General features: G+C 31.0%; 2 protein-coding genes across 2 annotated transcripts; one reads left to right on the forward strand and one right to left on the reverse strand.

Annotated features, from left to right (window-relative positions):
* Positions 1-1,117: 1,117 nt before the first annotated feature.
* On the forward strand, positions 1,118-10,849 carry LOC144858775 (glycosyltransferase 8 domain-containing protein 1-like). Its single transcript, XM_078714887.1, has 8 exons — positions 1,118-1,252; positions 2,508-2,600; positions 3,628-3,832; positions 4,213-4,336; positions 5,140-5,328; positions 6,030-6,196; positions 6,657-6,769; positions 7,271-10,849. Exons 1-8 carry the CDS (start codon positions 1,228-1,230, stop codon positions 7,450-7,452), a joined length of 1,098 nt encoding a protein of 365 aa, XP_078571013.1. The 5' UTR covers positions 1,118-1,227; the 3' UTR covers positions 7,453-10,849.
* A 1,365-nt stretch (positions 10,850-12,214) lies between these two features.
* LOC144858746 (phenylalanine--tRNA ligase beta subunit-like) lies at positions 12,215-27,826 on the reverse strand. The gene is made up of 15 exons (XM_078714849.1): positions 27,695-27,826; positions 26,879-26,934; positions 26,160-26,263; positions 22,804-22,933; positions 22,053-22,168; positions 20,804-20,912; positions 20,233-20,383; positions 19,001-19,133; positions 18,321-18,437; positions 17,817-17,925; positions 16,647-16,826; positions 14,424-14,516; positions 13,884-14,066; positions 12,961-13,051; positions 12,215-12,443 (listed from the first exon to the last, which is right to left on the reverse strand). Exons 1-15 carry the CDS (start codon positions 27,750-27,752, stop codon positions 12,292-12,294), a joined length of 1,782 nt encoding a protein of 593 aa, XP_078570975.1. The 5' UTR covers positions 27,753-27,826; the 3' UTR covers positions 12,215-12,291.
* Between the last annotated feature and the right edge of the window lie 95 nt (positions 27,827-27,921).

Below are 27,921 nucleotides of genomic sequence, written 5' to 3' on the forward strand. Positions count from 1 at the left end.
ATCAATCTGACACACGTATCGCTTTACCACTAACGGATCAAAAACAAGTTCCATGAGAAAATACATTTGATACTGGTCTTGTATTTCTGATAATAATTATTAATTTAGATAATACATTATTATTTCTCATATAATTGTGATGATATGCCTCAACTTGGATCCAGGAGGGTTAGGGATTGCCCTTGCACCACCTGAAGTGCCTGAGCTTTTGTGGGTACACAAAAAGTGTGCAAGGAATTTAGGTCGGTGAATTTTCAGCTGTGTCCCGCCCGGGGTCCTGCCAAAAAGGTATACAATATTTAGGTCTATCATAAATCTGTTCGTTTTTAATATTATTATTAATTTTATTTATTTAATTTTTTGGTCGTACAGAAAGATTTAGATCTTCACCAGTCCTTTTTTTAGTCCGACTCATTAATGATGAATGTTGAATAGGCTGGCACTATTTTAACTTACAGGTGGACCAATTTTAATGTGTTAATTTTTTAAAACTAGTTTTACCTTTTATACATACTGTATTTATATATTTTTATCAAATTTTGTAAAATACTACTTTTCAGCCTTTTGGCTGCCGTTGTATTTTGATGTCTTTTTATGAATAAATATACCTAAATATTATATTATTTATTTCATTTAAAAACCGTTATTATTGTAGACCCACCAGTAAAAGGGTCTAGTCTTCTTATAACTTACTAATTGGATCCTGACCCTGCTTAAATTTTACTACCTGCACAATGCATAATTAGTTAATAATGGGTTTTTTTCTGTTTTAAATAACAATCTGATTTTTAAAAGCCAGTTAGTCTGTGAGTTTCCGCCATCAACCGTTGTGTTTTCCACAGTGGAGATATAATTACAACGAACAGACATTTTATACGTGGCTGAATAGTCCATTACTATTTTAGGTCAATGAATTAATGCTTATTTTATTTTATTATTTAAAACAATAATTAAAACTTATAAAAACAATAATTAATTACTTTTATTATTATTATTAAGGATTATTAATGCTACTATTTTAATAATTGCTATATATCTTAAAATAAATCATAAATACACTGATAAGATATGACCCTAAAATACTTAATGAAACATTCCATTCAATATGTCAGCGCCCACAAGCTGAAAAGTTACAACGTAAACAGTTGATGAATGCATGCAGGACTGGTAGAATACTTACACCGTGGAAACGTTTTGGGTCTACTTTTGTAGCTGTGAATCATCATTATGGCTCGATTCTACCCAATGACTCGTAAGAATTTATATTTTAAATTAAATTAAGGGTTTAATTTTAGAACAAGAACTGTACATTAGTATTCAGAGCTCAAAATTGTACTGTTATATCATTGATTCTGTGTGTGTATCATCATGACCTGGCATGATGATGGTGTAGATCCGGCCTATGCTAGGCTGGGTAGGCCTGCTCATATGCCTGCTGGCTAGTTGCTTTCTATTGGCTATGGCCTGGGTTACCTAGGCTCAGGTAGACCTTATTATTATCCGGAGCCTCAGACCTACTGCTACAACTAGGCTAGCCTAGCTAGGCCTATTAGCCTCACTACTGAGTACTGAGTCTGATGTACTACTCTACTAGGCCTCTACTAGTAGCCTAGTGTGGGTTTTATATGAAATTTTCCAAAGACTTCCTTGCACAATCTGAACCAAAATACTGAAAACAGTGAACTGAACCATAATTTCAAACATCGCAAGGTATTTGCAGTATTTGATAACCAAATATAGCAATATAGGCCTAGAGGCCTAAACAATATACCAAAAAGAATGAAATGTTATGAATGTTATTAAAACTTGATGGGAGACCGTCTAGAAATCGTGGCGGGTGCTGTATATACTGGAGAGTAATGGTGTAATGGTAATATCGGACTAGCATGTGATAGGCATGGGCTCGAGGTTATCTGTACCATACTAATTGCATCCTTAGGCAAGATGCTTTACTCTCATTGCCTCATCCTTCGGATGGGATGTAAAGCCGTTGGTCCCGTGTACTTAACAGCGCACGTAAAGAACTTGGTACACTATTCGAAAAGGGTAGGGGATCGTCTCCCAGTGTGCTGATCTGGTAGGCGCTGCACTGCTGGCTGCCGTGGGTCCGTGGAGGGCCTAATCCGAATTTCCTCAGTTTCCAGTTAAGCTTGAGGACAAATATAAATACCTTTACCTTTAGATAAGTTGGATAAATAGTGACCTAGCATTGCTGAGGTAGTGCGACTGGAGGGAGTGACTACACCGTATGGCAGAGTTTCAACGGTGAGCTAGCATTGCCAAGGTGGACCAGGCAACGAAAGTGACTATGGCAGGGTTTCTTCTTTTGTGCCTACTAGTACTACATTCCATGTTAGTATGTTTTCAAATTGCGCAGTGCAATTTAAAATTGAGCAAGAAAATTCTTGTGCAATTTTAAAATCGTTCAAAATTGCCATTATTTTTGAAACAATTTGTTTTTCCACTCTTTTTTTTGTTAAAAAATATGATTTTTTTTATTTACTTAGTAATTGCTTTGGTCACATTCATTGGAATGGGTTACATCATGGTGTACTATACATCGGAACCAATCCACACTGATTTGGACATAAACAGTGAAGGTGAGAAAAACAAAACATACAAACATTCTACCATTATAGTTGAACTTTGACCTCACATATTAATGTAGAAACATATAACACATTTGGAGTGTTGACTGTTGTGACTGAAACTTATTTAGTATGCAGTGCTCATACTGTCAAATAGCTTAACTACTTATTAAAATTACTGCTTTAAAACAGTCTGAAGACAAACATATGTACTGTAATGCTATTATAGGTGGAAGTAAAGAGGGACCAAATAAACACAATAAAATAATATAAAATCTAGGTAAATTTCAACCTAATGTAAAACATACTATTTTAAACCCCACCCCCAACTTCTTCTCATCTTGGCTATAATTGATTAATCTTTTATCAGAATATGTTCAAGAATAGAACTTTCTGCAATTGCGAAGTTAACCATACTGTACATTCATATTGATCAAGATATAAAGAGAAATATTGCTCAACCTTACCTACTTCCTTTTTAAGGAAATTAGTATCCAGGCCATGTTGTACAGCAAATGCTTAATACAAGACAAGGCAATTACAATTAGTACACATTAGAAGCCCTAAAAATAATTTATTTCTAACAATTATTTTAGTGGTCATTAAGTATGTTTCATTTAATATATTATAGTCAACAAAATCTTCACCAATAAAATGATCTTCTATTGAATCAAAGTGTAATATAGGGCATTGTGATCCTTTCAAATTGTTGATAATTATGAAATCAAGCAAATAATACCAGTTGCTAATTGTCTGTGTATTCTTCTGTTGCATGCTAATTGATTAAAATCAAGGGGAAATTTGAATAATTGTTATTAAAGTACTGAATAACAGTAGTCCCTCTAGTTCACTATAGGCCTAATATCTCTATGGTTTCATTCATTTCACTTTAAAATTTATTCAGACAATTTTATTAATTATAAGGTAGACATCATAAACTGGTTTCAGTTAAATATTGAATTGTAATTTTGATTATAGATTGGTATTTTAGTGTCAGTAAAAATCATTAAAAATGTGTTACAATTTCATTTATCATTAGAGTTGAAGAAAATTCCTGATGGATTTCGAATAACCCATCCTGTAAAACTGCAAGATAAGTCGGTAATTCCTGTTAATGTACTCCTGTGCTCAGATCATCACACGATCGGCGGCTTGATTACCACTATCAATAGTATACGAATGAATACAAAAGTTCCAGTGAAGTACTACATAGTTCTTGATAAATCTTCTATCAACCATGTAAAGTGAGTGTTCAATATTATACAAATAATGAATGTTTATGATAAGTGAAATGGTTCAAATAATTTCATGAGGCGAAGGATGAAAGGTTAAATATTAAATAGGCGAAAAGATGAAAATATAACAAATTTTTATATTTCACTATGACTTATTTGTTTTTTTCTTTACACAGGAAAATTTGTTTATTGCTCTATAGAATGTCAAGCATCTTATAGTGCAGTTTAAAATTTAATATGTCCTCAAATGACACAAATCTACTTAGGTGTGTTACAAAAACAGATGAGAAGTTATATGTAAAAGTTTACTATACTGTAGCACATTTTTAAGGAAAAAACTGAAAATGTTGTGTAAAATGAATACAGTTATCTATATTCTTACATTTCAGCAAATGGATAACAGATTCAATACTAAAAGATATTGATTATACCATTATTGCTTTTAACGACACTGCTATGAGAGAAAAGATGCACCCCAAGGATGTTAGGTCTGACCTACGAGAAACATCTCCTGTAAGTTTCAACAGTTAATGGTAATCAATTGTAAGCCCAACTAAAAACAGTAAATAGTAGGGAGTCTAATGTAATCCCATGAGATTTTAACACTCAATTTTAGTTCTTGGCAGATTTTAAATCCTTAGGACTAAGTAGAATTCATTGCAATTGAGGGCCAATTTTAACTGACCTTAGTTTGGTCGCCATCTTGAATTTCAAAATAGCTCCTATTTAAATATATTGATTTTCACTTTTGTATCGCCAACAGTACACATCAATTATGCAGTAAAACTTAAGGAACAAAATTTGTCATAAATACTGTACATAAAATTAAATATAAACAAATATAAAAATAATGAAATTAAAAATGTAAATTAACCTCGATTTAAATTGGATTCTCTGCATGCTACTGAGAATTAGAAATTATAAAATTTTCCATGCTGCAAATAAGTATATTATAGATCAAAATTCATGTTTTACTAGACCATTTGATTTTCTCTACAGGTACCAGTGTATTGTCTACAATTAATAATTATCTTAGTAACATCTGTTACAATGTATACACGCTGCTGTACTAAAACCATTTAGTAGAGACTTATAACTAATTGTAGAAAAACATTAAACTTGATACAATATTATCATATTGTATTTAATTCATGATATAATTTATTTATAAGGAAAACCTTAAATATATCCAAACCTCTTAGGAGGCACACAAAAAAGTAAATGTTTTTAATTTATTCAAATCCAATTGGAGACATAGTATCGAAGACAACCTTTTAAATTTGGATAACGAGTTATGGATCTATATCTTCTTCTAGCTAAACTATGCCAGGTTCTATTTCCCAAAAATCATCCCTGAGGTGAAAGGTCGCTTAGTATTTGTTGACAGTGATACAGTAGTACAGGGGAATATTGGAGAGCTAAACAACACAAAGATAGAAGCAGGTAACGCATTGGCTCTGTCAGATGACTGCACAGCCACATCCAGTCGATATGGCTTTTTCAAAGTAAGTGTAAAAATTAAGATAGATAGATTGTTTACTACCTTATTAATTATACTGTATATTGACACTTTTGCTTCCTAGAATTTCATCCCTATTAATAATTCACTTGTATGATTGAGAAAGAGAAATTTTATTTTAATTGAATTAGTGAAACATCACTAATGTTGGCCATTGTGACTTGTCTTATTATTCCATAGTACAGTCGACTCTGCCAATACCAGAATTTTCCTGACACCCATAAGATCACGAATTCCCTTTTAACATTTCGAAAACCATGTATATGGCCAGCCCAAAGGTGTCCGGTATTGGGAGAGTACAAAAACTTAATGCCATGCAATCTCATGCTATGTAATAATTTCTACATACAGTACTATATTACAAATGTGGTTTTAAGATACTAATTTGCCTTTCAATATGCCTATGTACAAGAAGCAAAAAAAAAACCAAAAAACTTGGAAACCACTTTAGATAAGAACTTAACTGAACTTTGGTTGTTGTAATCCAAATATATTTGAGGTCGAAATCACGAATATCATGGAATTTATATACATTAAAAACAATTGATGTAAGAATATGCAATTTATTTTTATTTGACAATTCTGAGATAGTGTAAAGGTGCATTCCAGAACCAAGTTAATTTGTTGAGGGACACTAGAAAGGTCTTTGAATTATGTGTTTAAACAATTGTTTATCTTCTTTTACAGACAAATTATGGGAGCTATATTAACTTTAACCATCCACAAGTAAAGGCAATGACAATGAACCCACTGGAGTGTTCATTCAATGCTGGTGTGTTTGTTGTTGACGTTGATGAATGGAAAAAGCAAGGTATCACTGCAAGAATTGACTACTGGATCAAGCTAAATGCACAGTAAGTAACCTTTGACCTCAATCATTTGATTGGAATACTAAAAGGAAAACACATTTTTTAATTAAAAATCTGTATTTTTTTATTTTGTTGTAATTATTATGTGTTATGAGGAGTGGCTTCAGTGACCGATTTATTTGAGTCTCTATGTGGTCCTTCAATCAAATGATACTTTGTTGTTTTTTGTTTGTATACATATGGATGTTGGTCGAAATAATGTTGAATTGAAAACAATGTTGAAATGAAATAAATGGTGAAAATGAAAATTGTTTCAGAAATAAACAAATTTGCAAAATATTTGTTCCTATTGATATGGGTATTTCTATTATATTGTGATGTTGAGACACTCTCAACTATTACTTTATTTCGTTTTGGAAATATATGGTGTACTATTGTCCGCCATAAAAACCTTTAAACAAGTTTGTATTGTTTTAAATTTGAATTTGTAATGTTTTTTTTATAGTGAGAATGTTTATGGAAACCAGCGAGCAGGAGGGGCTACAGCGCCACCTTTGATGATTGTTGTGTACAAAAAATATTCAAAACTTGACCCAATGTGGCATATAAGACATTTAGGTAAGTATTGTTACTAGTTTTTGTGTTTTATTTTTTAAAATGATTTTTTTCTTTAAAGAAAATTGATGTAGCTTAGATTGCAAAACAAAATAATTGCGCGACATACATACAAAGGTTTGCAGGCGAAACTTGTGTGGAGGTCAAAAATATACAGCATATTTCATAGTACATAATATGTTATAGATATATTGCCCTTCTGAAAAAAAAATTGTTTTTTTATTATTTTTGTTGTTGAATATGCCATTTTAATATCACATAATAATTTTCATAATAATTATTTATCTAAAATAAAGGTAAAGTTTAATGCAAAAAAATAGTCAATTTAACTATTTATTTTGTCTTTTATAAGTGAAATCATTATTTTTGTTCTACTTTTTCCTATGGAAGTGATGACTTAATTAAAACTGCAAAATGGCCTATTCAAAGTCTGATTTTACAAATCTTTATTTTTCATGATTTTGGGGGACAATACATCTTTAACATTTTATACATATTTTGCAGGACTAACATCTGGTACCCGTTATTCACAATCATTTATTCAAGCAGCCAAGTTGATCCACTGGAGCGGTAACTTCAAACCATGGGGACGCACTTCACAACACACTCAGGCCTGGGAAAAATACTTTGTTGTTGACCCTACTGGACAGTTCAAACTAGTCAGAAGATACAACCTTATTGAATAGAAGATGTTTCAGTATACTGTAATAGTTTATTCAGTATATAATGTTTCAATATAAATTAAAATTGAATATGTCCTATTTTTATATACAATAATACCAAACAAAGTACTGTAAAAGTTTCACAATTGATATTTTGGTTTTTCCTGTATGTCTTACTTTTAAACTATTTTGGTTCAGTTACACAAATGTTAATGTACAGAAAATGTATGGGTAGTTTTGATTTATTAAAAACAGTTAACAAATAGAAATGTTTTACTCAATTAATTAATGATTAAAAAGAATAATAATAATAATAAAAGCCTAGGCTATATGCTGTAGTATTTATGGAATCATAAGGTTAAAGTTAAGATTATTAAGACATTTTTGATTCACTTGAAATCTTAAGCCTGTCTATCACTAGGTGAATTTATTTGTGCGAATCCATTGTCACTCGCAGAGAAAAAAAATAATGCTACCCTTTCATTAATTTTCACTACAAGAGCAAATAGCTGCGATTTTCGACATTTTTATCTCAAATATATCATGAAATCCTAGTGAAAAGAGACGTTTTAGCCCAGCATGTAGGCAGCATTTCATATGGGCATTTCTATTGTGATGTGATGATCTGATGTTAGTGAGAAATGTAATTTAAACTGTACATTTTTTCACCTAATATACTTTAAAATTATAATGCAGACTTGATATTTAAAAACATTTGCTATAGTATAATGTGCAAATTTTAAATTATATTTATAGGTTTTGGTGCTATTATTAATAAATATTTTTTATGGTTGCATTTTTATACACTTTTATATAAATTAATATAAGTTTTTTAATAAATATATAGTTATTAGTTATAATTATATGCAAAAAACATGAGTAAGTAGTATAGTTTGTATACATTAATCAAATAGATACATGGTACTTGTCAGCTGCCCTGGTGTCAAATTTAACCTTATGATGATGTTTTCATTCTCTTCTATATTATTTTAATAAAACATGACTTAAGATAATGTTAATATAAATGTGCAAGTAAATCCTGTTTGTAATGTACTTAAGTTAAGTTGATGTGACACGATTTTGGTGACTAAAGTTGACCAAAATCTACCACCAAACTTTTGAGACAAGAAACATGTTAATGTATTTCTTCTTGTCTAATTGATGAATTGTATATTATTTTTAAAAACTGATCTCAACACAAAATTATTTACTTCTGTCTTTTTTCATTCTATCTGCCAGATTGTGTTTAAAGTTTGCCAATACTTTAAATTATATGCCAATACTTTAAAGTAAAAATATGCATTGTCCAAATGAAGACATTTTACAGTAAATAACACTTGATTTGAAATGTGTAATTTGGGTTTAAAAGTTGCTTTCTATCTCAACTCAATCTTGGCATTAAAGTTTATTTTTCCAGTTCTTATTGTGTTTAACATGTGCTAATAATAGCTAATAATATGCATTGTCCAAATGAAGATGTTGTAAATAACACTTGATTTGAAATGTGTAATGTGCATTCTACACTCAATCTTGCAATTAAAGTTGTTCTTTTCAGTTCTTCATAGTGTTTAAAGTGTGCTAATAATAGTTAAAAATTGTTCAAATGAAGACATTGCACAGTAAATAACATAACACTTGATTTGAAGTGTGTAATTTGGGTTTAACAGTTGCATTCTAACTATACTTACTCAATCTTGCCACTAAAGTTGATCTTTTCTTAAATTGTGTTTAAAGTGTGCTATTAATATAGGAAAACTATGCATTATACTGTCCAAATGAAGAAATGTTTATTTAAAATGTTTAACTTGGATTTAAAAGTTTTGTTGATGTGTTAGCCTTTAGTGGCGATAATGAGTATACCCAAACCCTACCAGATTGTAATGTTAAATATTGTTTAACCAAAATAAAACAATACAACAATGGTGCTAAAAAGATGCCAATTTTGGTATATTGTTGGGATTTTATTGCTACATTTTGTACTGTGATGATTGAATTGTAGCTCAACATTGTTTTTAAATTTTAATTATGAGTTGCATTCTTTTTAATTCATTTTTTTGTTTCATCCTTTACATTGGTGCTATAAAAGAGAGTGTTAAAGTTAAAAAAAGATGCCAAATTTGTTTGGTTTTTTATTTATTTTATTGCTACATTTTGTACTGTGATGAATAAATTGTAGCTCAACATTGTTTTTAAATTTTGATTATGAGTTGCATTGTTTTTAATTCATTTTTGTGTTTCATTCTTTACATTGGTGCTATAAAAAAATGTTTCTTTATTGAAAAGTGTGTTAAAATTTAAAAAGATGCCAATTTGTTTTGTTTTTTTTGGGGATTTTTTTGTTACATTTTGTACTGTGATAAAATAATTAATAATAATTCTGAATTTTGAGTTTTCTTTGTTATTCATTTTTGTGTTTTATCTTTTACATTGGTGCTATAAACATATTGCTTCCTTATTGGAACGTGTGCATAAAGAAAAAAGTTTTAAAGAATTTGTATTATTTTGCCAAATATTTTGCATGTACTAGGTTCTTTTGTTAAATAGTAGTCAGATGTGCATGCATATTTTAGAAAATTAAAGATTTTTATTAAGAAAAACATGTATTAAATGTTTTATTTTGAGGTATAGTACCGTCATTATTAACTGCTATGAAGACTGCTTTATGGATTTTATTAAATCAATCTGTTTTTAAAACATAATAAAGAGAAGCAATTGTCTGTGGAAAATCAAGTATAATATATTGTCAATATAACATAATTGTGTTGAATATTATTATGGATTCTGACTCAGTACCATGATTATAACAATGATATAGTGATTTTGTTTTTTTTTGTGTATTGCTTTTTCTCTCTACATCTGCATCTACTACTTGCATCTTTATTAATCTATCTCTACTCATCTAGACTGTTTCCCCATGCTCTTCCCAGTATCTCCTAACCGTCACATTTAACTTAGGTGCAAGTCCAAATGGACGGGCATGTGTATATGGAAAATTTGACTACTTATCTTGAGTTTGAATCCAATGCTCGTCGCATTGCTTGTATCCTTAGGCAAGACACATATTTACGTTTGCCTCTCTCCACCCAGGTGTACAAATGGGTACCTGGTAAGGTCAAGACACAAGTTTGCGCTGATTACTATCTCATAAGGTTATGTTTCCATACACGTTTAATCCAAAAATGACTGGAGTAATATGTACAGCGCTTAGAGGTTTCACAACATTAGGCACTAATCCACAATACAAGAAATAGTGGAATTGGTGGTCAATATCCCTTCCACAGCACTACCAAAGACTAAGAGTTAATTGGTTTGAAAATAAGAAATGTATTTCATTAACTGGGATTTAATTCCACAGTTTTATCATCTTTCTAAAAAAAAAAAGTTCAATAAAGAGTTCAATAAAATGTCATGGGAAGTAACATAGAAGTAATCAAAGAGACTCAAAGAAATAAAAACCTGGCAAATTGCACATTTTCTTGTCTTTATTTTATTTTATTTGGGAGTTGGATATAAAATGTTTGTAAAGCAGCAAGTAACCAAAACTGTGGTGCAGTTAAATCACAGATATTTGAATCACACAGAGACATCTGTATGTTAAGAAGAATCAATTTCACTACCTTTTCAAACCAATAAAACATGATTAGTGCAGAGGTAAATAATCAGACTTGTGGTTTTTACAAGCAAGATGCTTCACTTCATTTCATCCTTCAAATGAGACATTGAATGTTGGTCCTGTCTACAAACAAAATGCGAAGTATCATCACCCAGGGTGATTATAATTGTAGGCACTACTCTGACTGTAGAAGCCCTCTGTCATGATTATCTAATGGTTTCTGGGACTGGTGCATAGTAAATTAACAGGCTAGTGTCAAATCCGTTGATATTTAAATACATTTTCCATCTTCAAAACAGCCATATATGTTTAATAGTACTTTTCCTTTTTTAAATAAGTAGAATATTTAATTCAGATTTGGCATTTATATAAACATCACATAAGTTCAATTATTTAAAGTATACAATTCATAAATTTACAGTATGGTCCAAACACACAACAAGACTTTGTGTAGACTATATTAAAATTAGATATTATTAAACTTTATAATAAATATATGTACTGTAGCATATGCTTAACAATTGTTCAAATTTGTGAACTTTCTATGTCTTGATCTGTTATTTCTTTTCAATTTTGTTAAGGACAAACAATACATTTTTGTATTTTATAAAGCATCATAGTTACTTCAGACTTTAAAGATATATTGTCTCCTAAAAAAAAATATTTTGCTTAAAATGTTTTTGGTAAATATGCTATGTCACATAATAGTTATTCACTTTGACAAAAAAGTGGGTCGGAAACAATTATTTACCTAAAAAATGTAATTTAAAGCAAAAAATAGTAAAATTGACTGGAATTCAATGGGTTTTTGATTGAATTGAAGACAGTTGAATTGTCTTTTTATAACCGAAAATTTTATATTTTAAGTTTTTTTTTTCTATGGAAGTGATTAACTTTATTAAAACTTCGAAATGACCTATTCAAAGCTTTTTTTGTTATTAATCTTCATTTTCATGTTTTGGGGGATAATACACCTTTAATATTCATCAACTCGAAATGTACAATTCTGCTACTGTATTCGTTTTTGTAGTGAAATGGTATACTATAGTGCAAATGGCGTTCCCTGTGGTAATGTTCAAATCACATGGATGAATTTGCCTTGTGGAAAACTGGCTTTACCTGAAGGTTATATATTATTATAAACATTATTATAGTAATAATAAATAGACAAGATTGGCTTTACAATTCGCGACAATTTAATATAATATAAATTCTTGTTCACCGGAGTATTTGCACATATTGAGATGGTCTCAAAGGAAAGGTTCAATGTTGATTTCTAAAGCAGAACATGGCATGGACAGGTCAAATTTGGATAAAACTTCTGGATGAAGAACACCGAGTTTGCCGATTGGTTTTTCGTTCACGACAATTTCTGCGCATCTACCTTTAAAGAATGTTGGATCTGTAAAAAAGAAAAGCATTTAAAAGTTTATATTCAATTTAAAGAATATAACAGTATTTAAACTAGTAATCAGTCACCCATGGCATTTTGTGAACATTTTACTTGAGCATTTTCTTTAAGCAATTATATGAGAATTTTTATTCTATACGAGAAATTTCAATGAAGGAAAAATAGATTTCTGATTGGCATTTTATTACTAAATGTTCTGTAAAAAATCTTGCGTATGTATAATATTACAGTACCACGCTTAATAAATCATATTTCCATATTGTTCATTCGACTGATCAATTTAGCGCATAGTGTAATGCTATGGTTCGAATCCTCCACTATTCAACATAGCTTGACAATTTCTAGCCTGTTCTCTGTTCAAGAGCCTACCATCATACCCCAGTCATAATGGCAACCATAGCCTGTTAACTAATTTTTCTAGTTATATAGCAACTATAGCCTAGCAAATTAATACTTTGCACATACTGAAACCATAAACTGATGGGAGAATAATATTACCTATACTTACCATCAATAGCTCTAATGCAGTATCCTTTACCATTCTGTGAAAAGGGTATCTCCAGCAACTGCATGAATCTATCCAACAACCCATGAATTACCTGCAAACAAACAAACAATAACATAAGAGTAATTAAATTGTCTATAGAAATAATCAAAATTCCATCAAGAAATAAACGTGAGACACAATATTCACCAATCACACTAAAGTAAAAATATCTCATCAAAGTTAAAAAAATAAAATTGTAATATTTTACTTTCAGTAAAGATTTATTGTTCCCCCCAAAAAATAATTCTTACAATTTTTTTTGCTGAATATGCCAATGTCACATAATCGTTATCCACTTTGACCAAAAATTTAATGGAAAAAAAATGATTTACCTGAAAAAACTGTCATTTAAGGCAAAGAATAGTCAAATTGGCTGCCAGACAAAAAGTATTTGGTTGAATTTAACCATTTATTTTGTAATATTATAATTGAAAACATTATTTTTTCGGGGTTTTTTTTCTACGGAAGTGATTTGTTAAACTACAAAATGGCATATTCAAAGTCTGATTTTTCAAGATTTTTGGGGACAATACATCTTTAACCGTTTCTTTTGTCTTTTTATAAGTGAAATAATTTCACTCTTTTTTTACAGAAGTGAATAACTTAATTAAAACTGAAAATGGCCTATTTAAAGTCTGATTAATTAATCTTCATTTTTCATGTTTTTGGGGGACAACATATTTAAAGTGAATATGGCCACGGGAGAAATTCTCTATGAAAACCTAGCATGCCACTATCAGCTACATTAAAATTCTTAGAGTCCAATCATTCGAAAACCAATTCATATGATGTTCTTCAATGTCATCAAACAATACTCTACAATTCACTACATTTCATTTTGATATGGATATAAAATGTTAATTTTTCAAAACTAAAACCCTGACCTCAAAATCAGGTAGCTTGTTGTAGTTCACTGCACAGAAGTTACGGAAGTTCCTGGCACCGACATCCTTTTCTGAATCCTTAACAATGACATCAGAGATCTCAAACAACTTCATTGGTAAAGGCATATTCTTGTTGCTTGCTATTGTCTTTAGGATTCCAGGCAGAAGAGTGGTTCTGGCAACCTTTGGATATCAAAAAATAAGAAAATATAAAATACAAACATAAAAAACATACATACATAAAAAAAAAACTAAGTACCAATGTTAGAGGAAAAATACACTTTTCCTGTGTCAATATCGCACACTATTGTTGACCAACTACCCCACAATATTCTGTTCATTCAAACAGTTTACTACTGCATACCTTAGGCTCTATGCTTAGACAGGTCTAAACATGGGAATCCAGATCCATTTGAAAGAAAGCAATACAATTTGCAACTTTATCTGTATACTAATTCACCTTTTTTGTTTTGCTTCCCATAAAAAAACCCACAAAAATATTGGTTGCTCACTAGTATCACTCGTAATATTTAAAATTACCTGAAATTCTAATGTTTTAGGGTTTCCAATATGGACTGCTTTAGTATCCTTCAAATCTTTTCGCAGTTTTACTGATATGTCATCTCTTGAACACTAACAACAAATAAAGAAAATGACTTGTGTTTAATGTTGTTTAGTTTCTATAACGGTAGGTAGGTTCACATACACCATTGATCATGCATACAGATCATGATCAAGCCAATATACATGATCAGCTTATTCACCCTAGCATGATCTAGTAGAACACACTGTAGAAATATGATTAACCTAGTTTAACATGATACATTATTTCATAAGATATAATTAACGAAACAGCATTTGATTTAGTATTGCCAAGCTGTTGAAACACAACATCATTAGCCCTGCTTTCAAGACACTTCATTAGCATAAATAGATCATGATTTGATTTCAATGTGAACAGTGTCTATTTATCATACTCAACCTATAATGAATATAGATCATGATAAATAAGTCAGAATATTTTATGAACGTGCCAACTGTAGTCAATTCAGAAATAAAATATATCTATTGTATTGTACAACCAAAACATAAGGTTTGAATTTGAATGTGTATTGTTGGAAACAAAATAATAATAATCAATAATATAATAATAATCAATAATATAATAATAATCAATAATATAATAATCAAACATTTATTTTGCGGTAATTCCAAAAAAAATTATCAAAGGCGAAATTGTATCCCGAAATTTGATAAAAAATTGAGTTTTTAATTTAACTTTAAATGAATCAAAATTGGGTGAATGTTTGCCAAAAGGAAGAAGTTGGTTCAAAAGAGAGGATGCATCAAAGGAAAATATTGGTGCAGAAACATGCATCATATAGTATTTATTTGTAAGAGATGTATATATATATATATATATATATATAAATCATACTGTAAATTATAGAAACAGTGCTCATATTCGGAACATGATCTCATAATCGCGTATATATATATATATATAAACAAATCAGGCACAGAACATTAATTCTAAACCGCCCGGTGATATACTGAAATTTAATTAATTAATTTGAAACGATAAAGATGAGGAAATCTGTGAGAATGAGAAAAAGTCGCCCCAACCGAGACTCGAACTCGGACCGCCTGCTTGATATGCAGATGTCCTAACCATTAGACCACTGGGGCTTTCATGGTATTGTTCGAACTCGATTGGATAACGACTCTTTAACATTCTCGGCGTGGTACGGCGGAACAGCACTAGTCCTCAGTTGTACGCACGCGCACCAGAGATCAAATTGATACGCCCTCATCTTACAGTATTTTTATTCACGAGGCGGGATCTCCGAAGAGATACTTTTATATATATAAACAAATCAGGCACAGAACATTAATTCTAAACCGCCCGGTGATATACTGAAATTTAATTAATTAATTTGAAACGATAAAGATGAGGAAATCTGTGAGAATGAGAAAAAGTCGCCCCAACCGAGACTCGAACTCGGACCGCCTGCTTGATATGCAGATGTCCTAACCATTAGACCACTGGGGCTTTCATGGTATTGTTCGAACTCGATTGGATAACGACTCTTTAACATTCTCGGCGTGGTACGGCGGAACAGCACTAGTCCTCAGTTGTACGCACGCGCACCAGAGATCAAATTGATACGCCCTCATCTTACAGTATTTTTATTCACGAGGCGGGATCTCCGAAGAGATACTTTTATATATATAAACAAATCAGGCACAGAACATTAATTCTAAACCGCCCGGTGATATACTGAAATTTAATTAATTAATTTGAAACGATAAAGATGAGGAAATCTGTGAGAATGAGAAAAAGTCGCCCCAACCGAGACTCGAACTCGGACCGCCTGCTTGATATGCAGATGTCCTAACCATTAGACCACTGGGGCTTTCATGGTATTGTTCGAACTCGATTGGATAACGACTCTTTAACATTCTCGGCGTGGTACGGCGGAACAGCACTAGTCCTCAGTTGTACGCACACGCACCAGAGATCAAATTGATACGCCCTCATCTTACAGTATTTTTATTCACGAGGCGGGATCTCCGAAGAGATACTTTTATATATATAAACAAATCAGGCACAGAACATTAATTCTAAACCGCCCGGTGATATACTGAAATTTAATTAATTAATTTGAAACGATGTATAATATATATAGAGATTATATATTATTAGTGTAGTAGTAGTAGTAGTACAGTAGAATATAATAGCAGATAATATACTACACTTACAAGGGCAAAGGTCAATGCTTCCGTAAATCCAGACGCTGCAATTTCCTGTCGTAGGAGATCAGAGAGTTTGTTGATGGGGTACTGTACACTAACTGTGTTTGTGTTAGGAATACGTTCCACGATGCGGTTGTAACTGTAGGCAATTGCAACATCCTCAACTATGTCACAAGCATGAATAACATGTGTCATGTTGTTAAGGATTTTTGGAACAAAATATATTTCTTGTTCTAAGTTCACCCAGTAACTTAACATTTCAGAATATACCTTTTTTCAGTAGTCAAATTTTGGCTAAAAGAAACAAGTATATCAGTAATATTTTTTTATTTAAAGGCCAGGTGCGGGCAAAAAATTTCTATTGATCATACATTCCAATAATTATCGATCTATAGTTTCCCTTATGTTTCATAATTTTTGGGATTTTATTTGTGTTACATGAGCTTGTTAAAAATAAGCACTTTCTTATCAGTGGGGGGATAGTTCAAATTACACAGTAAAATCTCTATTCTTTTGTACACAAATTTTGTAAATAGAGAGGCATTTTAAAAAGCTATGAAAAATAAACGGTGTGGTAAAAAATGTTATCAGATGACTAAATAAAGGTAATATAACTTGAATATTACATTTCTGGTATTTTTATTCAACTTCAGATTTTTATTTTCATGCTATAGCAAAAATTATCCACCGTATATCCACCATCTTTTTTCACCTTCTAGGGAGTCACCAGACATGTTATTACATTAGGTTAACTACCTAACTACTGAAAAAAAGTCTTCCTGGTTTTTATGCCAAATTTTGTATTTGACCATATTAAGAGAAATTCATGTTTTTTCATCTTGATTTCTGTTACAAATATTTGATTTATGTACAATTAACCAAATATTATATTTAAAATTCATGCCTGTACCTGAGCTTTAAGCTCTGTCTACACTATCAACCTTTATGTGATGTGCCCATATGGACACAATGACATCATAGCATTTCCATATTTGGGCACATCACATTACTTTTGTCAAACTAGTTATTAAAACAAAAACCATTTTATAAATTAAAAAACATTACTATATTTGACCAAACCAATTATATCGTTGTAACAGTTATAACATGTTTATTTTACGTCAAAACTGCTAAATTTATATCAAAAAGTGTTAGTTTGATAAACAGATAAAGGATATCAGCTCTAGTTGGCGGAACTTCAACTTTGACCTTTTTCCCACCCTCGACAACTTCGCTTGCTAGACACATTTTGGTTAATAGTGATGCAATGTCTTCAGCTGTCTCACTAAAAACAATTTAAATATCATTTATTACAACCAATATTTATAGCAAATATAAAGAAAGAAGATGCTTATGATATGTATTACACCTATACAGCACTTACATAAACAAAAATAAAACAATTAAAGATGTATTGTCCAACAAAAACATGAAAAAAAAAAAGATTAATAAACTCAGACTTTGAGTAGGCCATTTTGTAGTTTAAAAAAAGTTAATTCCATAGAAAAAAACATCGAAAGAATAATGTTTTTTTTTATAGAATAACAAAATAAACCGTTAAATTCAACCAAAACGCATATTAGACTATTTTTTTGCTTTAAATTACAGTTTACCAATACTTAGAAACACCAACAAATAAGTTAAACAAATGAATGATTTTTCACCATTAAATGCCCTTACTTAATTCCAATTTGCCTGTTGATAAGATCAGCAGAGATAACCTCATGTCTATACTTCAGTTCAGGATAAATACATGATTTTCCATCCTCCTCATATATTACTTCAACAGACTCTACCCTAATAAAAAAAAATTAAACACATTAAAAAAAATCAACCATAATTCATTTTTATTACTGTACTGTTGAATAAATTTTATCATGTTTACCACACATAAATCTATATATAAATTATGTTTGATTCTGGGCGAGCACAATGGAAAAAACTTAGATACCTACCTTATCTATCTCAGATGTACCGCAAAAAGTAGATTTGATAACATTAGTTTTCACTATTACGATATTGTTTCATTTTTATCTCTTACGACAAAATTTAGCAATTCCGATCGAAAATTTGTGGATATCACAGGGTTATTTTCATATACTCGCGCTGTACAACTGGCTTCAAGGTTTCCTGACTTCCGGATATACGGCACAATGATTAACTCATTGATATTAATTCTATATGAAATAGGCAGGACAAATGTGGGGTTGAAATGACAGGCTTTTATGTGTTTAGGCTTGGTTATAATTATTAATTATAGTTCTGTAAATAGTGTAATAAAACATATTGTAATACTGTTAACAAACATATATAAAAGGAAAAGCTTAGTATAGTAGTAATTGGATATGTTTAGAACTTACTGGAACTTATGATCACAGTATTGGCTGAACATTGTTACCAGTGTATCAAGAACAATCTTTGCCTTAGTCAGGTCAGTTGCTGTACACTCAATGAAGACGTTCTTTGTTTCTAAAGTAAGCTTGGAATGATCACCTATAAAATAGAGACTTTTTTTAGATGTCAAGTAGTAAAGTACTGCTCACATGTGAATGCTATACAGTATCAGGCAGCTCAGAACATTATCATGCCATGTGTTGATGTTTGACATGTTATAATACAGCACATAGCCATATCAGGTAGCTACTCTACAGTATGTGTTGAGGCTAGACATGTCAAAAACAGCACATAGCTATATCAGGCAGCTACTGTACTGTATGTGTTGAGGCTAGACATGTCAAAAACAGCACATAGCTATATCAGGCAGCTACTGTACTATATGTGTTGAGGCTAGACATGTCAAATACAGCACATAGCCATATCAGGCAGCTACTGTACTATATGTGTTGAGGCTAGACATGTCAAAAACAGCACATAGCCATATCAGGCAGCTACTGTACAGTATGTGTTGAGGCTAGACATGTCAAAAACAGCACATAGCCATATCAGGCAGCTACTGTACAGTATGTGTTGATGTTTTGACATGTCAAATACAGCACATAACCATATCAGGCAGCTACTGTACAGTATGTGTTGATGTTTGACATCTCAAATACAGCACATATGTAATAGTTATTTACTGTGCACCTTCAGGAAAACAATTTGTTTTGTTTCTAGGGCCGCCAATGACCGATGACACATCCAATTGACTTGACCTAGCTTCTTCCTAACATAGAATTGAAATTAGTATTGCAATTTTACATCTTTATTGTAGTTTTTTATAAATTGTCTTAAATTTATTTTTGCACTGTATGTATTGTATTGTCAAGGGCGCCAGTGATCAGCTTTGCTAGATGGGCTACCTTTTATGAAACATGGTTCAATATATAAATAATAAAGAATAATAAAGAATGAGCCTAAAGCTCTGTCTACACTATCAAACTTTATTTGACAAAAAATGTGATGTGCCCATATATGGACATGATCATATCACTACCATATTTGGGTATATCACTACCATATTTGGGTATATCACTACCATATTTGGGTATATCACTACCATATTTGGGCACATCACACTTTCTTGATAGTGTAGACAGAGCTTAAGAGTGGATCAAGAAGATCGTTGAAACCTAGTTTATAGATTCATACTTACCATTAATAATAGGAGGCATAGACAAAACAGTGTTGTTGCTATCATAGATAACAGGATATACTGGTTTATCACGAATTATTGGTAGGTAATGCCGTAGATGGCTGTCATGTGAGAACAGTTCCATCTGAGCAGCTGCTGTAAACTCAATTGCCTAAGAAAATATCAAAATAGGTATCACTTTTATGCAAGAATTTGCCTGCAGTCAATGATTTATTTGCATAGCTTAGCCCTTGACACTTAACTCAAAATTGAAGCAGCAGATAAAAAGAATTCTGAGAAGTTTAGGATGATGGGTATGTAAATAAAACAAATATGAATTGAACGTATATTGAATGGACAGAATGTTTTAATTTGTTGAAAGCAAAATGCATTGACAATTTTGGGGAAGATTGTTGTTTGCCAAATTATAGAAGAAGAAAATCAAATCACAAAATAAAATTTAGGGCTGCAAAATTATGGGCTATACACTATTTATTTTTTTAATTGATTGTATCTTATTTATCTTTATGTTTTTCTTTTAATTATTGTCAATTTCCTTCTATTTGTCCATCTTGATGTAGTTAATACTAACCTGATTTAGTGGACAAAATTTGATTTTTTCTGGATCCTGGGCATCAAAATAAAATGGACCGGTAATAGTGTCAAGATCATGCGTTCCTATAGCAACCAAAGACCGTTTCCTATAAAATATCACTATAATATTAATTGGTTAATCTTAAGTAAACGTTTCCATTCTATATGGTAATTTAGGTGGCTAATGTAGTTCCTCAATACCAACTCTCTTTGCACAAAAATACAAGATATAAATTTCTGCAATTAATGCTGTTTTGTGATTGATTAGAGGTAACAGGTAACTAACATTTTTTGTATTATATATTCAATCAATGACAACTTTATAGGTTTAAAAGTTGTCTGTAAATGGAGGAAGTGTTTAGTTTCAGGTAGAAGTAAAAATAACAGATTACCATTATGTGAATAGAGAATCCAAGAGAGAATGATGCTACTAACATATCCAATAAAAATAAGCTATTATTTTAAGCCTTTAAGGTTATCCTGAATCCTCCTTTAAAGATGTATTGTCCCTTGAAACACACAAAATGAAGGTCAAAATATTATAAATTTAAATTGGCCATATCAAAGTAATATTAAAGTTATTCACTTCAAGTCGAAAATTCGAGCCAAAAACAACAAGTTTACATAATTAACAGGTTAAATTACTTTGATTACATTTCGTCTGGAAAATCGTCTCGAGCGAAAGTAAACAAAGATTTCAAACCACGAGTATGCATTATGCATGATGCTAATTAGGATTGTTTATTGATATGCAGCTCGAGGTTGATTTAATGCATACAGAGTAGCCAAACAAGCGCGTTGCATTATGAGATATGTTTTGATCGAAAACTTTGACTGGAAGTCAAAGTTATTTTTTGAACAAAAAAACGTCTGTATTTCAGTTAAATAATTTTTTTTTCGACTAATTTTTGGTGAAAGTTAATAACTATTATGATTCTTCAAAATGACCCACTTTTTTTCGAAATCTTTTTTTTTTAAATTTTTTGGAATTAGTCAAAGGGACAATACATCTTTAAAGAAGATTTTGAAGATGTCAGTAGCTTACATATAAATGTTATGACTTTGTATAGTTAAAGCCATGATTCAAATACAGTACATTAAAATCATACAGCCTGTAAACTTAAAAATGTCTCCATGTGAAAACAATAATAACCAGAATATTCCATTTTAAAGGCACTATGTACAGTATTAGTGCCCAAGCAAAGCTACTCATAAGTATTGCTTTAATATATTTACTGTAGGCTAACCTGCATATATTCTGATGAAGCTTGTCTTGTAAATCAATAAAACTGTTATAAACTTCTTTGGTAATGGTGACATTCCGAAGGATTGCCGCCACAGCATGAGGGCGTACTTGTTTTGTCTGTAAAAAAGATTATATTAGAGGTAAATTACTGTATTTTTTTTTTCATTTTCTAAGCCTAACGTTGTGAAGTTTTTTTTCAAGATCATTTCCAAAATTCCATTCAATTCCACACCTAACCCTTGTCTATCTTGACCTCTACCATAGATATACTGTTTCGGCTTTATTTGAAAAGAACCCCATCTTGTATCTTTATTCTTTTCTGCTTCATTGGCAAATATGTAAAATTGGCAGGGAATGTCTATATAATCATTATTGTAGCCTAGTAACAAAATTTACATCATTCAATTCGAAAAGAAGCCTTTCTCTTCAGTTTGAAAAAGTAATCTTGAAAAGAAGCCCACCAAAGAGTCCTAAAAGAAGACAATCATATGGGCTTCTTTTTCAGATCAGAAAGATTATGATGAAAGAATATAAAGAAAGTACAAATGACAAACATACTATCAATCCCAAAGAAATAACAATATGCTACTTAAAGCTCTGTCTACACTATCAATCTAGTGTGATGTGTCAAAATATGGTAGTGATATGACATCATCATGTCCATATATGGGCACATTACATTTTTTTGGTCACATAAAGCTTGATAGTGTAGACAGAGCTTTAAACACTGAATATCTATAAACATGGCTTACAGCAGGTTTGATGAAAAGCCTCTGCATCTGGCCATCAGGTGGTGGTAAAGCTTTATATCGTGGCGCTTCTGCTTTTTTCAGAAAGATAAGGAGACCTCTGGCTAGGCCCTCTAAGCAAAGTAGGTCATACCTAAAATAAGATAAAATCATTTAGTTGACTGGAAGATAAAAACAGTATCATTACATTTGTCTAAATTTGTGTAGATATTCCTTTACTTTTGTTTCGTATTACGATTTCATAAAGGGGCATTCCACAGTATTTGGTCCGTGGGTTTAAAAATTTCATTTACTGATTTTGATGTAACTCTTGGCCATTTCTCAAAGTAGACATGTTGAATTTTATTAAATAACATTTTTTTTATTTTTCTGATATTGATTTTTTAAGTTATTGAATATTAAATATGAAAAAGTCATATTTGGCGTTACGGACGGGACATTTTTAATCCTATTTATTTCATAAACTATGCATCTTAATATTGTTTTTTCAACAGATATAGTTAATTTATGTCTCAATAATACATAATCAAGTATTTAATTTAAATTTTGTTGTTTATTAATTTCATACATCCATTTTAAATTCATAAATGTCCCGTCCGCGACGTTTTAGGTGGTTTTTTTACATTTATTTTAAAAGTAATGATGCAAAAATCTTGATATTTCATTTTCTCCTCCTGAGGACTATATCTCATTATATTATGAACAAATTTTTGGAAAATTTTAGATTTTGATGAAAATATCATATTTCAATAATATATTGTTACGGACGGGACATTTTTGTTACGGACGGGACATATCATTTAAATCCTAATTATTTCACAAACCATGCATCTTTTAAACATTTTTTTGCCAGATATAGTTACTCTATGTCCCTATTGTACATATTCAAGCATTTAATAACACATATTTTGTTTATTAAATTTCATATATACATTTCAAAATTCATAATTGTCCCATCCGCGACATTTTAATAGTAGTTTTATGGTGTTTTTTACATTTCAGTTAAAAGTATTGATACCACAATTTAATATTTTGTTTTCTCCTTTTAAAACTATATGCAATACATTATAAACAAATATTTTGAAACTTTTGGTGAAAATATCATATTCAAAAATATATTGATGACATTTTTCGTAGGCACGGGACAGACATTTTTGTTAAGGACGGCACATATCATTTAAATCCTTTTTATTTCATAATAAAACCATGCATCTTGTTAACATTTTTGCCCATAAATATACTGCAGTTACTTTTTTTTTAAAGTAAGCTCCAATTATTCATAATAAAGTATTTTATTAAAATTGTTTATTAATTTCATACTTGCATTTCAAAATTTCGATTGGGGGTTTTTCCTCACTTGTGTTTATTGAAGTAATGGCTTTAAAATTGTTATTTAATTCCTAATTTTAAATCTTAATTTTCAACTCCTAAGGATATTAAATTGCAATAGATTTAAACAAGTTTTTTAAAACTTGTATTTTTTTATTAAAAAAACATTACCATCAAAATTTATTGAATGTTACGGATGGGCCATTTTTTTATGGATGTGATGACAATATTGTAAGAATTAAAAAGTGTTTTTGTACTGTAGGCTGAAAAGTACTGTACAAAGGTGTTAACTGTTGTTTATTAATCACAAAACATTGTGGTCTGTATTTAAAATAACAATCCACAAAAGAACAATTACCTAAATCCAAAACAACATGACCAGTAGGAATGGGAGTATTGGGTGCGGTCATCGCTTTGTAGATTTCATTCTTTGGTGAATTTGCAACCAAGAACCTTTTATAAATCAGATACTAAATAATTAAGATTGAATTTTAATAGAAGTAGGCCTACAGTTATTAAATCCAAGCAAGGATAGAAGGAAATTTCAGATGCAACTTGGATCCACTAACAAATTCAGACGTCAAACGCCAACGCCAATTTTTAAAGATTCGCCTTAAATGTGTTAATATCTTGAAGTCTTGTTTAATATGCCAAGCATAACTTTTATATTAGTGTAAATAAATATTTTGAGAACATTTTACAATATTGCTTCTCGTTCTAACTCTTCGAATAATTAATTTTATAAATAATATTTCATATTTATGAATTTTAATATTTTCACTTGACATAAACTTTTAAACAGTGTTTCAAAGGTTGAATTATATTTTTATTTGTAAATAAAAGATTACATTGATGTAAAAAACTTATTTTTAAATTTTTTTAATAGCAAAATTATACAATTTTTTAACGAGGACAAAGTTGTCCTGTCCGCGACGTTAGAAATGTCCCGTCCGTAACGACATATAAATCATATTTATTAATAAATTTTCAGTTCAATTTTTATAATTAACATTCAGTTATCTAAAACAACTATCTGGCAACATAATAATACAAAACAAATTTTAAAATCTCTTTTAAATGAGGAGAAATATTACAATACGTAAACCTTCTCAAAAGTCATGTCCATTTGCCGTCCCATCCGCGACGCATACAATTTTCATAATAACATTTTTTTTGTACAGTCTTTTTTCTTTTTTTGACTTTCATAATAAACATTGGCCATATATGTATACATTTATTCTACTTTGAATCTTGTATTCTTTTTTATTTCTAAGATATGTCTAGTTATATTCTCAAAAATGTCCCGTCCGTAACAAAAAAATACTGTGGAATGCCCCTAAAGACAGTATGTCAAAACATTACCAGCAACACACAGACATTTGCATAGAAAATGTAACTAATGACAATAAAGCCAAATACCTGCCTCATTTGTTATTATTATCCAAAATTCACATACAAATTACATACATGGCAGCACATGGCTGAATTGCATATGTATTACACTTTAAAAACAATTTAAACTATAGTCACTATCAACAATACATAAATATATAAAAACGAATAAGTTAGACTGCAGTTACCTCAAATAAAACAAGCAAAAAAAATAAAAAAGTTACAGTTTGTTCAAAAGTTCAACCATAAAAGGGACAGGACTAGTTTGAAAACGTTTTGTTTTGTAACTATAGTTTTCCACTTTACGATTATGTTTAAGGGTCATGCAGGATCTATACTGAGGGGCAGGGAACCAGGTGGAGAATTGACCAGAGGCGTGTGCTTTAGAGGCAAAAACCTTGCAAGAGTGCCATCTTCTAGTGTGTAGTGGTTGAAGATTTAAAATGGCAAGAGAATCCGAGTATGTTGTATACTCTTTGCCCAACACAATCTTGCAAGGCATTTATTTGGATTTAGTTTAAGTTTATTAATATTGCTCCATTCAAACAGATTGTCTAAACTAGTTTGAATCGATGTATCACCATTAGTCCTATTTTCACCAAGTGTATAGATTATTAGGCATTAGCCTACATTCTCACCTGTTAGCTGGAATATCTATTCTATAGATGATGACATCAGAAGCCAGAGAGGTCGATGCTTTGTTCTCTCCTTGTTCTTTTGCCAACATCTCCTTTTCAGATGTCTAATGAACAAAAGAAAAAAAAACATTTTTAAAAGCAGGGAGAGAGATTTTAAATGCACATATTTGTGTGAAAAAATGTCTCTATATCTGTTTATGTCCATTTGTCCCCCTTGTCTCAAGCTCTGTCTATCAAACTTTATGTGACAAAAAAATTGTGATGTGCCCAAATATGGTAGTGCTACAACACCATCATGTCGTTAAAGGGAACATCACATTTTTTTGTCACATAAAGTTTGATAGCATAGACAGAGCCTAAGACAAGGGGTACAAAGCTTTAGGCAGGACAATTCTGTAACACAGTGTCTCATATGTATCACATATCTATGAAACCTGTATCATAAGTCTAAATTTAACCTAATACAGGCACCATGCAACACTGTATGCAGAATTTGTTTTTATATTACTGGACATATAATGTTGTACAGTACAGAATAGCAGGTGATACTGCTGCAGTTTCAATGATGTTGATAAAGGTTTGATTGGATATACATAGGATATTATAGCTCACTAAGATATCTCTATGCTCAAATAAACGTAACACTAAATAATGAAAATGTGTTGGATGACAAGGTTGAATTATGAGTATTCAGACTTCCAGAATATGGTACTACTTACTACTTCATCCAGCTCTAGGCCATAGTCAAAACATAAGTCTGCAAATTCATCATCAGCTGCAACAAAAATTGATTAAATCTTGAATTATTTGTATTTTAAACATTTACGCTCCGCACAAATTCCGAAAAAAATTAAGTTACATATTTTGTGTACTTTACTTTCAAAATAAATAAAAAATGTATTAAGTAAATGTTTCGCTAGACTAGGCATGTTGTTTTAGTGTTATGCACATGATAGAATGTATTGTTTTTGTCAGCTACAGTGTTAGTAGGCCTAGGGCCTACTAATAGTACTACTTATACTACTATTACTAGGCCTAACTACTTTTTAAAGTACTATACTAGGCTAGAGTATTAAAAGTCCAGTCTTCCTAGAAATTCATTCATTCATCAGTGGAAAATTATTTACATTTATTGTCATTAGAATATAAAATAAATCCGGGATGCACTTTTGGTGGGTCGAAACGTTCCATTTTTCAGGTTGAAACATTTCACTTTTTTAAATAATCAATTTAATATACATTTTTTTGGGTATTTATCAAGTTTTTTAATTAAGGTGTTTGAACTACTATTTAATACAATGTTATTGATATTGCCGGCCATGCCAATGTTGATAAAATATAGGCCTATATGGGCCGAATTGTCTCAAGGCCAAGGGCCCGGGGCGAATCATCCAGGGCCGAAACGTCTCAGGGCAATCTTCCTGCTATCAGACCAGGAGAGGTCTAGCCTACTACTACTAGGCTAGGCCTAGCCTATCCTTCCTAGCTATTGCTACTAGAGGGTCTAAGCCTATAATATTAAATTGTAAACTTACTATATGTTTTGCTGAGAGCTTCAAACAAAAGATGTTTCTTTACACTTATGGTAGGCATTGTGATATTGTATGGAAATAAAACAGATTGTACCAAAAACCGGTGAATAAAACAACAACACGAGCTCGCAGAAGCTCGAGTGACTTTTCATAGCACGCCCTCTGTTGATGGATTTCTACCTTAGGTTTAGTTTATATTATTATTATTTTATGTACGAAAAAAAAATCGC

This window comes from Antedon bifida, chromosome 2 (assembly GCF_963402885.1).
Source record: "Antedon bifida chromosome 2, ecAntBifi1.1, whole genome shotgun sequence".
In the NCBI taxonomy this organism is placed as follows: Eukaryota; Metazoa; Echinodermata; class Crinoidea; order Comatulida; family Antedonidae; genus Antedon; species Antedon bifida.

What these genes read in the sequence shown, in the direction of transcription:
- LOC144858775 (XM_078714887.1), top strand. Translation starts at nt 1,228, where the DNA reads ATGGCTCGATTCTACCCAATGACTC. An exon ending in TGGATCAAGCTAAATGCACA is followed by an intron (nt 6,197 to 6,656) that starts GTAAGTAACCTT and finishes TTTTTTTTATAG; the next exon opens with TGAGAATGTTTATGGAAACC. An exon ending in GTGGCATATAAGACATTTAG is followed by an intron (nt 6,770 to 7,270) that starts GTAAGTATTGTT and finishes CATATTTTGCAG; the next exon opens with GACTAACATCTGGTACCCGT.
- LOC144858746 (XM_078714849.1), bottom strand. Translation starts at nt 27,752, where the DNA reads ATGCCTACCATAAGTGTAAAGAAACATCTTTTGTTTGAAGCTCTCAGC. An exon ending in CTTCATCAGAATATATGCAG is followed by an intron (nt 20,913 to 22,052) that starts GTTAGCCTACAG and finishes GATATTTTATAG; the next exon opens with GAAACGGTCTTTGGTTGCTA. An exon ending in TTCCGCCAACTAGAGCTGAT is followed by an intron (nt 16,827 to 17,816) that starts ATCCTTTATCTG and finishes AACATGACACAT; the next exon opens with GTTATTCATGCTTGTGACAT.